This window comes from Euprymna scolopes, chromosome 10 (assembly GCF_053919585.1).
Source record: "Euprymna scolopes isolate OS-2025 chromosome 10, ASM5391958v1, whole genome shotgun sequence".
Taxonomy (NCBI): domain Eukaryota; kingdom Metazoa; phylum Mollusca; class Cephalopoda; order Sepiida; family Sepiolidae; genus Euprymna; species Euprymna scolopes.
In genome coordinates this window covers 27,026,519-27,043,220 of record NC_136491.1, presented here as the reverse complement: position 1 = coordinate 27,043,220, position 16,702 = coordinate 27,026,519, and the positions used below count along the sequence as shown (strand labels likewise).

General features: G+C 36.0%; 1 protein-coding gene across 1 annotated transcript in view; it reads left to right on the top strand.

Moving 5' to 3' along the window:
* LOC145285884 (tectonin beta-propeller repeat-containing protein 1-like) overlaps positions 1 to 16,702 on the top strand; it is a 179,256-nt gene that overhangs the window by 96,311 nt on the left and 66,243 nt on the right. The window contains exons 7-9 of the mRNA XM_080134345.1: positions 3,921 to 4,021; positions 12,845 to 12,967; positions 14,329 to 15,565. Of these exons, the coding sequence (XP_079990471.1) occupies positions 3,921 to 4,021; positions 12,845 to 12,967; positions 14,329 to 15,565 (1,461 nt within the window). The remainder of the gene's footprint in view (positions 1 to 3,920; positions 4,022 to 12,844; positions 12,968 to 14,328; positions 15,566 to 16,702) is intronic.

The window sequence follows — 16,702 nt, the reverse complement described above, 5'->3', positions numbered from 1 at the left end:
GATTTTTTTCCCCCATTTTTAAAAATCGCTGTTTTTTTTGTTTTATTTTTTTAATAACAAGTTTAACATCGTTTTTTTTTTTTTATTTAAACAGGGTAAAGTTTCCTTTTTGTTCTGCTTTACCCCCCCCCCCCTCCCCAACATGTACACCTACAAACACCAGGCAACGCCGGGTACTTCCGCTAGTATATTATAAAGTTGTAATTTTCAAAAGTAAATAAAAATATATCCATATAATTTGGATGCATCAGCTTGAATCGAAATCCAAAACTTATGAAGAATAAACTTGAGCTCCTTCAGTTAAAACCTAAACCAAAACTTATGAAAAATTCTTGATAAAATTATCTATAAAAAAAATAGATAACTTGAGTGTCATCAACTATAATCGAAACCAAAACTTATGAAGAATTCTTGGTAAAATCATTTATTACAAGAAATGGAAGTACATAACAATTAAACAACCTGGATGTAAGCACAGAAAATAACACGCTATCATATTAATATAAAGATTATATTATTATGTATACAGCATAATCACATTTGACATACCGGTTCCCGTCGGATCACCTAAGTTACTAAACAATGAGTTTGGCCAGTACCAGATGGGTGACCATTTGGGACTGCCAGTTGTTGTATGTGCTCTCTGCTTATCTCTGCATTGTTTCCAGTCGTCCTAGACTTCTCTTTGCCACTGGACTCAAGCAGTGCCGATTCAGGAGAGGTGTGGTTGGAGATTGCGCAACCCTTGCCTCACAAATACATGCAATGTAAATTTAAAAAGGAGAGTAGAAAGTAGACTTTAGGACTACTTTCGGCAGCTTCGTAATTTTTACTTCCCTTATTTTCATCTTTAGTCGTCACATCGTCACATTTTTTTTTTTTTTTAACAAAAGGGGAAAAACTGCTACTTTTTAGGTTGGAATCCATCCATCTAACACTTATCATTGGCTAGTTTTTGATCTCAAAGTAATATTTTTTCTTACTTTGTTGCATCAAATGGTTTTATGCATTGTCTGGAGTTATCTCCATAAAAGATTTTTTAAATAAAACAAAACGCGGAGTGGTCAGAATAAATTCGACATTTTTTAGAGAGGAAAGAAAAAAATGTATCTTGACCAATAATTAGTGTCATCGTCCGTATCATATTCGGTTTAACGTCGCTTTCACATGGCATCTGTTGGACAGCTTTAAGAAATTGAAATGGAACTGGAATCTGCAGCTTTCATGGTGTCCTCTGGGAGATGCATGAACCCCAGTTTGATCCTGGAAATCAGCTTGTTTTTCATGTTGCAGGCAGTATTATCGATGTCTTAACTTTTTTTTTTTTTTTTTTTTACATAGGCATCACCACATTATCAAGGCCCAGAGGCCACTCAAGGATAAGGGTTAAAGAGTGTACAGTAGAAATTGGACAATATAGTAATCATTAGTAATGAAAATTCGGTAAATTTGATAACTTATATGGAACGACTCATCAAGAACTTGTTTACTTTAGACTTGAACACAACCATATTGTAGTCAGCCGGAAAGCAGGAAAACGGAAGACAATTCCACAGGCGTGCAGTTCTAAGAAAGAAGCTTTGTTCATGGAATCTACGTTTAGGTTTAGGCACAGATAAAGAGTGGGGGGAATTATTGATAGTGTTTACAGCTAGACGAGTGTTGGTCATAATAATCCATGCAGTTGCAATCAGGCAAGTTGGGACTTCAAAGTGCATTTCTAAGAGGATATTTTTCCAAATAAATCTCACTCATGGAAGCTGCCCTAAGCTACCACTAGGGCCTCCAAGTCAGACCTGAACCTGCAGCATGCAGCCTTCAGTGTTTGTTTTTGTGTTTTTTTTTTTTGGGGGGGGGGTTAAAAGAATACCAGTTTGATGCTAGCAATCCATTTATCCTTGGTCTTGCAATCAAGCAAGATAGGGTGGGGGACGGACATTAAAACTGAAGTTTTGGAAGTTTTCAAACAACCACTACTATGTTTTCTCGAAAGTGACACGGAACCGAGACCTCATGCCTCAACTAAGGTTTCTGGATTTTAAATGTAGCATGAATCATTCTCTTTCAATATATAGCCTAATCATGTTGACACACTGGTTTTCATTAAGCCACCAGTTGAGCAACATGTCTGTTCAGTGCCATATGGTTGACCATTTAGGAATACCATGCAGTTTATGTAGGAGTTCGTCAATACCTCCCTGCAAGAATTGCACAAAACTAATGTTGTTATCTCCTCTGACAGACATACAAATGACTAGGCACCACATGTGAACTTGATATGGAGGAAGCTGGTTCAAACCGCCTAGGGGGAGTGCTGATTGGGTATTGATAATATTCCGGTGTGTTCCAATCTAAAAAAAAAAAATCTAGCTCTTAAAACCCACAATTTAGTATTAGTAATTTTCCAGTGTGTTCCAGTTTAGCTCTAAAAAATAATAATAGTATAGAGAAACAACTATCTGGTGTCCTTTATTGCTATTAAATACTTCCAAAGTTTATGAAATGAAAAAATATTTTAAAAATTACCAAATTTATCCTGAACGCCTTGTACGGTTTATTTATTATACAATACTTAAATAATGGTGAAAATAAGAGGATCATACCTCTGCTGTTTGGTGCAAGTAATAAGGTTTTCTTTATTTTTACTAAAGAATATTAAGATTTAAATATTTAGTACAAAAGAATCCATCTTATTTTTTTAATGTACTATTCAAATAGTTCAAATTTGCATAGAATAAATTTGGTGCTTCGCCATGGTTTCATCTAAAAAAAAAAAAATGGCAACAAACCCAAATGATGTACTTGGTTCTGGGGAAATAAATACTATTCACAACAAATGTGAAAGTTCATACAATAGTTTTGTTTTTAGAAAATAAATATTGATGCTGAATATCCCACCATTTATTATGAAAATGAAGAGTGATGAGATCACACATGAAAAGAATTATCTCCCTTGAATATCATGGGTATGGATGCATTCTGTAATTGACTTCCTCATGCAGTTAACCAATAATACAACCATACCTGTCCATCTCTGCTGAGTCCCCATAATACAGCATTCTAAAAACAAAACTACTGGATGAATTTTCGTAAATTTTTGTGACCAGTATTTATTTTCTCTCAAAGGTACATTTTACAGCTATTTTTATTTTTTAATGCCTATATTTCGATCTAGGTGGAACCATGGAGAGACATCATAAATTCAAAGAAAAGTTAAATTAACTGATACTTTTATGAGGTTAAATTTTGAACTATTTGCAAATAAGAAAAGGCTAGTCAAGGCAGACAGTGATCTGTGAATAGATTCAAAATACAAACCAAATGGGGGGGGGGGTCTTTTATTTATTTTTATCTTTTTTGATTAAAAAGTTTTTAATTTTAACTTTTTAACATGTTTCATAATCCTCATTATGGCTCTCATATTTAACTTTTTTGCTGCAATCTAGTCTATTCCATGTTTTTTTGTTTTGTTTTTTATTTAGAAGTACAGGCATTTTTTTTTAATTAATCCCTCTTATTGAAATGACAAGGATAAACTGTATTCATTTTGTGTTTCATATTGTATCAGTTGATTTTTATTTATTTTTCTTTTACTTGTATAAATCACTTTTGCAGAAATTGTTTAGCAAATGCAAATGGTTACTTAGGTTGGATTCACATATCACATGATACGAAGGTTGATTGCAGATTGGTTAATTTAATCATGTGACATAGAAAGAGTTGAAGTTCATAGCAAAGGATCATCTTGTAAAGCCCAGATGATAAGGGGATTTTCGGCTGTATCTTTTTTCTTTTTCTTTTTAATGCATCTATGAACAATCCAAACAAAAATCATTACAAGTTTATATGTATTCTACATTGACTGATTCAATTTATTTTTATCTATTGCATTTAAAATGTTTTTCATAATTTGCTTACAGGAAGCCATTGGATTGAAGTGGAGCCTCCCTCAGCCACTTCTAAATTAATGCAAGTTGCAGTAGGAAAGAATGCCGTATGGGCACTCAGCAGAGATGGACAGGTATGGCATATTACTCGTTAATTGCATGAAGTGGATACAAGAATGCATGGACACACAAATGTTGTGGGTCTACTTTTTTTCATTTTAATTCATTGTGTTTAATAATTTGTTTTTATGCCTCATTATTGATCCCAAAATGTGAAGTCTGTTGCAGCAAGAATACGAAGTGAAAAAGAAATTATTATTTAATAGCTTACAATTTATTTTAATAGAATGCTGCGATAGAGATGTTTGAATGAATGTGATAAAGTACTTAACAATTTGCACTTTCAGCTTCTCCTCATTGGTTTCATTCAATCTTGGATGAATATTTCAAACTTAAGCATGGCAGATCAATGAAAATGTGAATAAAGCTGTGAATTGGCTGTATGCATTATTCACAAACTTCCTGTTTGTTCGAATCCTCTTATTGCTGGTCGATTACATGGCTTCATAAGTATCTTGATTCACTTTCATTTAAGGGTTAATTCCTGGATTTCTGAAGGGAAGAGCGCTAGACTGCAAAGCCAGGATTGACTTTGTTCAAGTCCCACAATCAGAGTAATCATCACTTCCTGCACTGATGATTGTATAAGCATGAAACAATAATGTCTGTTTGTATTAAAAAAAATTATTAATATTGATTTTAAAAAAATATAGAGAGAACAGAAAGCTTTGAGAAAGTTCACTTATCAAGGCAAAAATCTAACTCGAAAGACAAATATAAATATTGCTATTTATATAATAGTCCCAACCAAATGAAAAAAGCTCAATACATTCACTGACGATAGTAGAGCTTATGATGAATACTAGTAAGAACGATGCTGTAAAATAGAAGTTTACAATTAGATTTTATTATTCGGCAGAATACTCCAAAATTGGTGTGTTAGATAATCCTTAATCTGCGGGGTTTCAAAGAATGCTAATTCTTCTCATCAGGGGGAAACTGTTAGCAAAATAATCAGATATGAATGCTAGATATTAGCATTTCTATGCATAAGATGAGACTAAAAGTTTTATGAGTTTTAGTCATAAAGTATAAAAAATATAAGAATATAAATAGAGAAACAATTCATGCAAAGAATTCTTTCAGAAATATTTTAAGGAAAAAGTCAATTAGATATATATATATATATATATATATATATAGGTATACAGCCAATTGGTACACATATACAGTGATGATCATATTTATTGGCACGGTAAAATAAAAGTTAAATTTTGTCTAATAAATTCTAAAAAAGGGATTAAATTAAAGAAAATAACAAAGTATATTATGTATTTTTAACTGGCCTTTCCGATGCAGCAATCGGATTTTAGAAAAAATAAATAACAAAGGAACAACAGACATAATTGCAAAAAAACCCTTGTTCAAAATTATTGGCACGGCTTTGTTTTTCTTTTAGTATCAGTATAATATCAATCAATTTCCGGTTTACGTGCTTTCTGAACTTTTTTATAGCCATATTATGCTTGTTTAACGCTAATTCAGTGAATAATTTTTTTCAGATAATTTTTAGATAGCGATTTATTTAAACTATTATAAGTGACTAAATTATAATTTTCAATCGCCATGGTTAAAACTAAGGAACACAGCGAAGACGTCAGGAAGCTTGTTGTAGCATGCCATACCAATGGGGAGGGCTATGATAAGATTTCAAAGAAGCTAAACCTTCCCAAATCCACTGTTAGAGCCATAATAAACAAGTTCAAATCGCAAGGCCACGTTATGAGTTTAGAGGGTAGAGGGAGAAAAAGGATTCTTTCCCCAAGAGATGAACAGAAAATTGTTCGACAAGTAAAACAAAACCCAAGGATCTCTGTTGGGGAGATTGTTGATGAACAGAGCACCTCTGGAGTGAATGTATCTCGACATACAGTTGGTAGAGTTTTGAAGAGAGCTGGTTTAAAAGCATGTCATCCGAGAAAGACTCCCTTATTGAAGCCTATGCACCTGAAAGCAAGGCTAGCCTTTGCAAAACGTCATATTGATAAAGATGTTGCATTCTGGAAACGTGTTCTATGGACTGACGAAAGGAAAATAGAGTTATTTGGCCATAATAAAGTGTCTTATATTTACAGAAAATCTGGCGAAGCTTTCCTGCCTAAGAACACCATACCCACAGTGAAGCACGGTGGAGGCAGTTTGATGTTTTGGGGATCCTTTGCTGCCTCTGGACCAGGGCGACTTGTTAAGGTCACAGGTAGCATAAAAAAGGAAGATTATGTTAAAATATTGGATGAAAACCTGAAAGACTCTGCTAAAGAGCTCTCACTTGGTCGTCGTTGGTGGTTCATGCAAGATAATGACCCAAAGCATTCGGCTAAACTGACTAAGAAATGGCTTGAGGACAATCATATTAATGTTTTGGAGTGGCCATCACAAAGCCCAGACCTTAATCCAATTGAAAATTTATGGAGAACATTAAAATTGAGGGTAATGCAAAGGAAGCCTAAGAATCTTATTCAATTGGAGGATTATTGTCAGGAAGAGTGGGCTAAAATTACTACTGAAGAGTGCAACAACTTGGTTGTAAACTATGAAAAGCGACTGAGGAAGGTAATCAAGGCCAAAGGCTATACAATTGATTATTAAATAAATCGTGCCAATAATTTTGAACAAGGGTTTTTTGCAATTATGTTTGTTGTTCCTTTGTTATTTATTTTTTCTAAAATCCGATTGCTGCATCGGAAAGGCCAGTTAAAAATACATAATATACTTTGTTATTTTCTTTAATTTAATCCCTTTTTTAGAATTTATTAGACAAAATTTAACTTTTATTTTACCGTGCCAATAAATATGATCATCACTGTATATATATTTGATTCAGAGTTCAACATTAAGACAAAAAACAACCAACCACCACTAACTATTTTGCCAGTATCATTGTAGGATTTAACAACCCTGCCTACAACACTCTTGGAATGTTTCACTTTCTCTGAAATCTCTCTAATGGTGTGCTTTTCCTTGTGTAGCTTCACAATAGCTTGTCCCGCAGAGGAATCAAGTTTTTGGCGTTTTGCCATGGTGCCAGCTGATGCAACGTTTACAAATGACTAAGCAAGACTTATTCTTTAGAAGAAATCCAAAAATTTTTATACAGCATACTGTTTACATTGTTTTTCTCAATTTTGTCCCTTACTTTTGGACGTTCCTATTTTGAAAATAAATAAATAATTATGATTCTTTTTCTATCCTTTGCAAATGATTCAAATTTTAGTATGTTATTATGGATGGTAATGACTACCAGTTGTCAAAATTTCAGCTTTCACAGTTGTTATTTCTAACAAATATTAGATTTAAAAATGTTGTCCTTTAGTTTTGGACGCTACTATATATATATATATCTATTATATATATAAAAGTGAACGTCTGTGTGTCTGTGTATATTTTCCTACGCAATATATAGTCTGAGATGTCGGAAATTTTTCTGTCTCTGTCTGTCCTTGTGGCCATGTCACTAGTAAGGGTGCTGGAGGTAAACGTTTTGTCTGGGCTGACGTTATCCGCCTGATAGTCAGGGACCCGAACCTTGGATTAACCACTAAGGAGGCTGTCCTATCAGCAGGCGCAAAGTACTGGGACTGCTGTATTGCCATTTGGTGAGTGGATCTGGACCGTGCAGTAGTCGCTGGTGGGGCTTCTCGATGCCATACTAGTGGGTAATTGTTACGGTTTTACCTTTTCGTGTGCTACAAAAAAAAATTTTTCCTGTCTTTTTCTCTCTTACTTTCCCTCTCTGTACTGCTCTAACCAAGTATGCCGACCTATTCCACAAATCCCAAAACCTCAACATGAAATATCTCCAGAATAAAAACTCGATTACACCTAGAACCCCATCTTCCAATGTAGACCCCTACTACCAGGTCTCCTTCTCCAACATCAGGGGTCTACGTTCCAACCTTCCAGAGGTTGAAACCCAATTACAGGAGACGAAACCGGACATATTATTTCTAAGTGAAACTGGAATAGGGCCGACAACTTCCCTAGATGAGTTCATAATTAACAGATACTCTAATTTAACAGCTAAATCTGACACCCAAGATCGCCATGGCCATGGAATATGTGCCTACATTAAGGATGGCTTCCCGTGTGGCAGGGATATCTCTAGAGAAGATCCTAATTTACCCTATTGTGCTTCAGGGTTGCACTTGCTAACACCACTGCATTTATATTTGCCCTCTATAGGCCCCACAACAGCGGAGTTACTATCTTTAAGAGCATATCTGAGAAAATAGACCACATATTGTCTTCACATCCCTCGGCTAACATCCACATCTGTGGTGACTTCAACGTCCATAACGTGGAATGGCTGACCCATTCAAATAAGACAGATGATGAGGGGAGGTTTTGTCATGATTTTGCCATTGCTTATGACCTCACTCAGATTGTTCGTGAACCCACCCGTGTGCCCGATACACCCGGTCAATATGCAAGCCTCCTAGACCTTTTTCTCTCAACTTCCCCTGAGCTATGTTCATGTTCCGTTCATTCTTCTCTAGGATACTCCGACCACTCCATCATATCAGTTAAGATAAAAACGAAATGTAAGAAGCCCCCAGACGTACCCCTCCATCGTACTGTATACCGATACTCTATGGCTGACTGGGATAGCTTCCGTACATTCATATCTGATTTACCTCTGCACTCCATGTTTAAAAAGGAAGTGTCCTCTATAGTATCAGATCTGACCGAATAGTTAATTGTAGGCACAGACCAATTCATACCATCTAAAAAATTCCAACAAAAACCTAACAGCCAACCATGGTTCTCACCAGAATGTGCTGCTGCTATCGCGCACAGAAATCACTTTTTCCATAGCTACCAACATAATAGATGCACTGAGACTAAAGCTGCTTTCAGGACTGCCAGCAACCACTGTAAAAGAGTAATAAAAAATGCAAGAGAGCTATATGCCCAGTCTGTTAAATTCAAGGTAGCTGATCAGCGGCTTGGTTCCCACCAGTTTTGGCAAATAACAAATAGGATCCTGAACAGAAGTGTGCGTTCTATCCCAACCATTATCAATGGACCAGAGGTCATCTTGTCAGCATCAGACAAGGCCAAACTATTTGCAAAGAACTTTGCAGCTAATTCTACCCTATGCGACGAAGGCCATCAACTCCCTATATTTCCTCCTATAACACAGAACAAGCTAGGTAACATACAAATATCCATGCATGAGGTCGCCAAGCTAATCAAGAACCTAGATTCCAGTAAAGCAACTGGCCCTGATGGCATCCCAATTATAGTGTTAAAAAAGCTTCAACCAGAACTTGCTCCCATACTTACGAAACTGTTTAAGCGCTGCCTTAAGGAGAAGTGCTTTCCGACTCCCTGGAAGACCTCATCAGTTTGCCCTGTATTTAAGAATTCAGGTAATAAGTCATCTCCCTCTCAGTACAGACCAATAAGTCTCCTGTGTGTTATGAGTAAGTTGCTGGAATCCATATTAGAGAAATAGTCAACCACTTCAGCAGAAATAACCTTCTTAGTGACACACGATATGGTTTCCGCTCTGCAAGATCTACCGCAGATATGCTGACGGTTATATCCCACAGGATTAGTGAATCTCTTGACAAAGGCTTCCTTTCTAGGGCAATTGCTCTTGACATATCAAAGGCCTTCGACAAGGTATGGCATAAGGGTCTACTTCACAAGATTTCCAGCTACGGTATAACTGGAAATGTTTTCTCAATCATTAAATCATTTCTCTCAGATAGGCTCATAAGAGTAGTGGTAGATGGACAAAAATCGGAGCCCTGCAATATAAATGCTGGAGTCCCTCAGGGGTCAATCCTCGGCCCAACTCTCTTCCTGATCTACATGAATGACCTCCCTAAACACATACTTTAATCATTCGTTGACATCTATGCTGATGACACGACCATCTACGGCAACACATCAAAGGCTGTAAATGACAAAGTTCTCTCTGATTCTCTCTCCTCTGATCTCGAGCGCGTGGTTCAGTGGGGGAAGATGTGGCTGGTTACCTTTAATGCATCCAAAACCAAACTCCTATCCTGACATCATCAACGCTCTGATCCCCATCTGGCATCAATTGTGATGGATGGCTCTCGTCTGGGTGAGGCCCCGTGTTTTGACAAGCTTCTGGGTTTGACCTTTACTCCTGATCTGAAATGGAACACGTACATCAAGTCTGTTGCCAAGGTCGCTGGAAAGATGGTGGGATCCTTCTACCGCTCCAGAAGATATCTCAGTACTGATGCAATTCTCTATCTATATAAAAGCCAAGTATGTCCAAGGATGGAATACTGTTGCCATATCTGGGCAGGAGCTGCAAAAAACAGCCTATCTTGCCTTGACAGAGTACAAAATAGACTTCGTGGCTTAGTGGGGGATGCCCTTTTCTCTACCCTGCCACCTCTCTCCCACAGAAGAGACATTGTGAGCCTATCCTTGTTTTATCGTTATTTCCATGGCAGGTGCTCGTCTTAACTCCCAATCTCTGGTCCCCCCTCGCCAATCTTTCACGAAAAACACCCATCTAGCCGAATCCACTGTGAAAAATTTCCCCCACTCTTTATCTGTGCCTAAATCAAAACGTGGATTCCATGAACAAAGCTTCTTTCTTAGAAATGCACGCCTGTTGAACTCTGTTCCGTCTGCCTGCTTCCCACCGGACTACAACTTGGATGTCTTCAAGTCCAATGTTAACAAATTCCTAATGAACCGCCCCCTTAAGTAAACACTTCATCAAATCTCCAAACTAACGTAATGTACTTGCAATAACCCTTATCCCTGAGTGGCTTCCGGGCCTTGATAAGTGGTGATCACTGTGTAAAAAAAAAAAAAATAATAACTCTGTCAATTTTCAGTTTACAGACTCGAAATTTGATATACAGGGTACTTAGATTTGGACATGGATCTAACTTAATAACTTGATTTGAGCCCAAAACAATAAATGCTAAGGGGTCATAATAGGGGTCAAAGTTTAAAAAAATTGACCGCTTTTTTTTTTTTTTTTTGTTCAACATACACATCCAAACACCCGGGCAACGCCAGACTGAAATGCTAATATATATATATGTATATATATTAGCATGGAGGTGTATGTTAAGCAAAAAAAAAAAAAAGCGGTCAATTTTTTTAACTTTGACCCCTTAACATTTAGTGTGTTGAACTCTAATCAAGTAATTAAGTTAGATCCATGTCCAAGGAACCTATATCTAAAATTTCAAGTGTTTAGACCCAAAATTGTCAGGAGTTTGGTAGAGTTCTTAAAGGGCAAATCGTTGAACTTTGACCTCTTAACAGCCAAATTTCTGGCCGAAAATGGATTACAAAGATTTTCCCAAATCTCAGTACCCTGTATATCAAATTTCGAGTCTGTAGACTGAAAATTGACAGTTATTACATCGGAAAATGTACACAGACACGTTCACTTTTATATATATAATAGATATATATGTTACTTTCATTTCCTTTCAAATTCAGCTCCAACATTCTAGGAACTTGATATTTTTCATTCCACCCTTTTTCTCTCACGTGCACCCAATATTTTCATATCCACATGCTTTTTGTAATTATATTACAATTCATATTCATGTTGTGATTGTTTATCAAGGCCCAAAGGCTACTCAAGGATAAGGGTTCATTAGTAGTAGGTGGTCTATGAAACGCCTTGATTGTTAATGGTTGGAAATTGGGTAAATTTTAAAAGAATGGCTCAACAAGAATTTGTTTACATTGGACTAAAAAACGACCATGTTATAGTCAGCCAAAGACAAGCAATTCTAAACAAGAAACTTTGCTCATTATTTTAGGCACAGATAGAGAATAAGAGAAATTGACACTGGTTGTAGATGAACGAGTGTTTGTTGCAAATGTTTTACGGATTAAGCTGTTCGACACCTGCGATGAAAATGAACAGAGCAGGGAAAAATTTGCAATGTCTCTTCTGTGAAAAAGATGTAGTAGGGAGGAGAAAAGGACATCAGTCACTAGATTTCAAAGCCAGTTTTGTACTTTGTCAAAGTAAGAAAAAGTTGCTTGAAGCATCTTCCCCCCCCCCCACACCAGTTAAAGAGTTAAATTTGATTCATATTTGATGAGTTGAGCTGTTTACATAAATTTGAAGAGTTAAATTTTATTCATATTTCAAAATCTTCCATTTAAATCATTAGTTTACGATCACCCCATGATCCATAAAGGTCCATAATGATACTGAGAACCAAAAACAATATTCTTTATTTATTTCTATTTTATAGTTTACTAGCAGATGTACTTGGCGTTGCCTGGTATTAAACATTACATTCCTTTAAAAAAAAAAAAAAAAAAAAAGTAAAAACATTCCTTAAAAAAAAAAAGTAAAAACAACAAGCAGAAAGAAACTGAGGCATGTGTATACGATTACGGGGTTTTTTTTTTTTCTGATAAGTTTATTTATAAGTGAAAAAAAAAAAAAATACTCTAGCTGAGATCAAAACCTAAAAACAGTGAGTCAAGTATGATAACCATTAGGCTAGCTTGTCACAATCTTTAAAAAGTGTTTTCAAACCTACTTATTCTTAACATAAGGAAGCTGTCATATAAATGATTCGCGTATGCACAATGGTTAAACAGTTGACAAACAGATAAAAATCCAATGACCCCCGCCCCTCAAGTACCAATTTTTCAATTTTTACCCCTTAGCAGCCCTTTTCTTCGGATGAAAATTGATTTAAAAAGATTTCCACATGTCTAAATACCCTATCTACCAAATGTCAAGCCTGTAGATCAAAAATTTGTCTAGTATATAGGTTGAGCGTTGTCCTCACATCCCCTTTCCCACTTTTATAGATATATAGATAATGAATTTTATGTCTGTCTCGTTTTGGTAGGTATGGTTTCGAAAAGGAATCCAGGAAAATGATTTAGAAAATGATCTGACTGCTTTGACCGGATCAGTATGGGTTGAAATGGTTGGTTTGATGTCTGTGATATCTATCGGTCCAAATGACCAGGTAAGTGATGTCAGATGTTGATTCACTAAATTTCTTTTTTCTTTCTTTTTACTAAATTTTAAGTAACTTGATTATGTAGTAGAGCTGACAGCTATTCAATGTATCTGCCTTCACCCTCAATCAGCGCTTCGATACGGGTCCAGAACTGGAAGCACGCCTTTTCCACAGCTCAGTGAATACTCGGCAGATGGCAGTGATCAGGCTGGCTTTGGTGTTTTGGAGGTCATGTTGGTGATGTTCTCAACGTATGACCAAATGAAGTAGTCCAGCATGTTCAGGTCGAGGGAGGAAGGGGGCCAGTGAGAAAAGGGTACAAAGTCGTAGCACTCCTTCTGAAGCCAAGCCTGGGTCTCTTTGGACTTGTGATCTGGTGAAGAATCCTATTGCCACAGCCAGGGCCTGCCAGTGGCCACCTGATTGCACCAGCGATTACCACACTCTTCAGCACATCTAGGGACATTTTGGTATTGACTTTGAAGCCGACTTCAAAGATGTGAAGTGGCATGATGTGGCCCTCACTTGAAACAGCACCAAAGACCATAACTGTGGCCGGAAACTTTGTTTTCATCACCCTGGGCACGTCCCTGATATTCATGGCAATCCAGTGATGCATTTTGAGGGTGCTGGCAATGGTCCTGTTGTCATAACTTGAATCAGTAGAGAGCAAGAGTTGTACAGTGGCGCATATCTGATCTCACTTGTTGAACATTCACTTTCAGACATGTTAGAAGGCTCCTATCATTCTTGGGATTTGTACACAACTAATCAACTAGTAGATAGTCTGCAACAACAAAAAAAGAAAACTGGTTTTCAAGAAATGGAAATGGAATCATGTCATTGGCGGCAAATTTATCGTTCCACTCTGTACCATGCAAATCTACTATTTATTAATACAATATATATGTGTATTTATTTTTTATATACATTTAACATTTCATTGTTTTCTTGTGTCAGTATGATAAGATGGAAGTTGTATTTTATAATTTTTCGGGAAAGTTTCCCTTTTTTTTTACTTTAGGTCAAACCTGTATATGGGAGCTATAATAAACACGAGTAGTTTCACAGAAGTTAAATCTGACCTGAAATTAATTTTATTTTGTTTTAAAATCTATTATGATTCGTAAAACTTAATGTGGGGCCTGTGTTAATATTCAATATCATTCTATTTTATGTATTTTTTTTGTGTATTTATAACTCAATTCGTATTTTTTTTTAAATATGTTTTTTTTGTGTTCTTGTTAAAATGGTTGCTACATTTTTAAATTTAACTATTTAAATAATAATTTTAAAAAAAAAATATGAGAAATGGCAACAACTTTCTTCCATCTTAAAAATAAGTTTTTTTTTGTTTATTTTTTCAGGTCTTTGGAATTGGTTTAAACAGTGAAGCTGTCTACTACCGTTTTGGCATCAAACCAGATGAACTCAGTGGCAAGACCTGGCAACCATTACAGATAAATATGCCTCCAGAGCGTCAATCAATGTCGGACACTGATAGCATCAGTGCCGCTTTTCTTGGTCACAGCTCTTCGGCGGATAACAGTTTTGATATCACAGGTTCAACGCCGTGCGTTAATCTGGACGAAAATTCCGCTGAATGTGCAACATTTTATTCCCACCAGATGATCCGGGAACAGTTATTTGGGAAAGAGGTTGATTATAGTATGGAGGGTTACCAACCAATGATTGGTGGATCCTTGCCGGGCCGATTTCCAGATGAAGAACCTAACGCTAGTGAAGCTTTGATGTCGCGCAGCGAAGGCAGTATCTGGTATGAGGGTAACAGTTGTAAAACTAGTATTTATAACCCTGGAGACATCGATATTGTACATGTTGGCAGTCCGCAGGCTGCCTCAAACCACCTTACATCACCAAGTAAAAAACTTTTACAAAAAGAAATTGATGTTGAACGGACTAAAGAGAAAGAGATATGTATTTGTAAGAGTGCTGCTCAAGACGGCAACAATAGCTCTAGTTTTCAATCCAATGAGGACTTTGATGTCACGCTTAAAATTTGTCCTGCATGCCATAAAGTGGTTTATAAAAGATTCTTTCAGTCGGACCTAATCAAGCCCGCAGGTGAATTTTCTAAAAAATCGCTTGAAGGTGACGAACCAGATGTTGTCTTGGACTTTGTCACTGATCTAATAGACAAAGAAGACGGTATCGAGGAGGGTCTTGACGAAGAGATCAGCGAGAGCTGTTCAGATGTTCTTGCATCTTCTGTCTCTAGTAATATCTCATTACCGCCCGTTGACTATGTTACCTGTAACTCCATGGATCCAATCGTTATCGAAGAGTTGCCATTGTTTATGAGGCTAGCACGTGGAAAACAGCAAGAGATCCAGAAAAAAGTCGAGCTACCCCAGCAGAAGCAGGGGCAGTCAGAAGAGTTACAGCAACAAGAACAATCAAAACAAAAAGAGCAGCATCAGGAAACGGGGCAGGTCCCCGTATCCGCCATCATTCCGTACCGAAGAAGAGATGAGGAACAAGACATTTTCTCTGGTGATTCTGAAAAATTGACATGGCGCTGGATATCAGCCATGTCTTGCCTCATCGATAAGCCATCGTCTGTTTGCTGGTTTTCATCCAGAAGTAAGATTTTATTTCCATGTTTTGCATACCTTTTTTTTTTTTTTTCTTTTTATGCAGCTTACTACACCACCTACACACACCCACCCAGGCAACGCCAGGTACCCCCACTAGTCAAAAATAAAAAATCTGTATGACTTACATATCCATGACAAAACGAAAATATCATATTCCAAAAATCATGTAAATTGATCAAATAGTTTTATTTTCATAAAGTAATTTTTAAGTGATTAACAGGAACTTGTAGACATTACATCATAAATTTCACAAGTTTGAATTTTACTGAATTATCTCCCTTTATTTTGTTTCTTTTCGCTGTTTCTTTTTAGATTTTTTACAAAATGGCAGACAAGACAACCGTTCTTCGATTACTCATAAAATTTGATTTTTTTATCTAAAAATAAAACCTTGATCAAGTTACACGCTTTTTGAAATATGATATTTTTGTTTTTTTGTCTTGGGTATGTAAATCAGACAGATTTTTTTTTTTTTTTTTTTTTTTTTTTTTAATATAGGGAAATTCTTAACAAGAACCAGGAAAATTTTTTAAATTAAATGTTAATAATGATTATCAATATCAAACAATAATAATAGTAACCACATTATTAGTCATTGGAATGTTTTTGTGAAAATAGTTACCAAATATTTCATAATTGATGTTAAGGTTTGTTTTTTTTTTCTAAAGATAGTTCGTGAAATAGTCGAGAGCAGTAGAACAAAAGTAAACAAAACTACTGAAATATCAATTGAAAATAAAATATTTTGGTTTTTGTCTAGAATTTTCTTATATTAAAAAATACAAAGAAAAATTTGTATGATTTACGTATCCAGGACAAAACAAAAATATATGACTTTGCCTTTTTCACATCGTATCAATCCTTTTTAATACCAAACACATTAAATATTGTAAAGAATTCATTATACATGATTAATTACTATTTTACCCATCGTGGGAAGGGAAAGTTGTGGGTTCATACCACTTCTCCTAAAAGTCTCATTGCACAAATTATATGGCGCTTCGGCACTTGTACAGTTTAATCAAGACATTAAAAAATGAAAATTACGAAAAAAAAAAAAAGCCTATATTGTATGTATTTGTCTTGGACTGAAGATCTCAAAGAAAAAATTTCACTTAGTTTG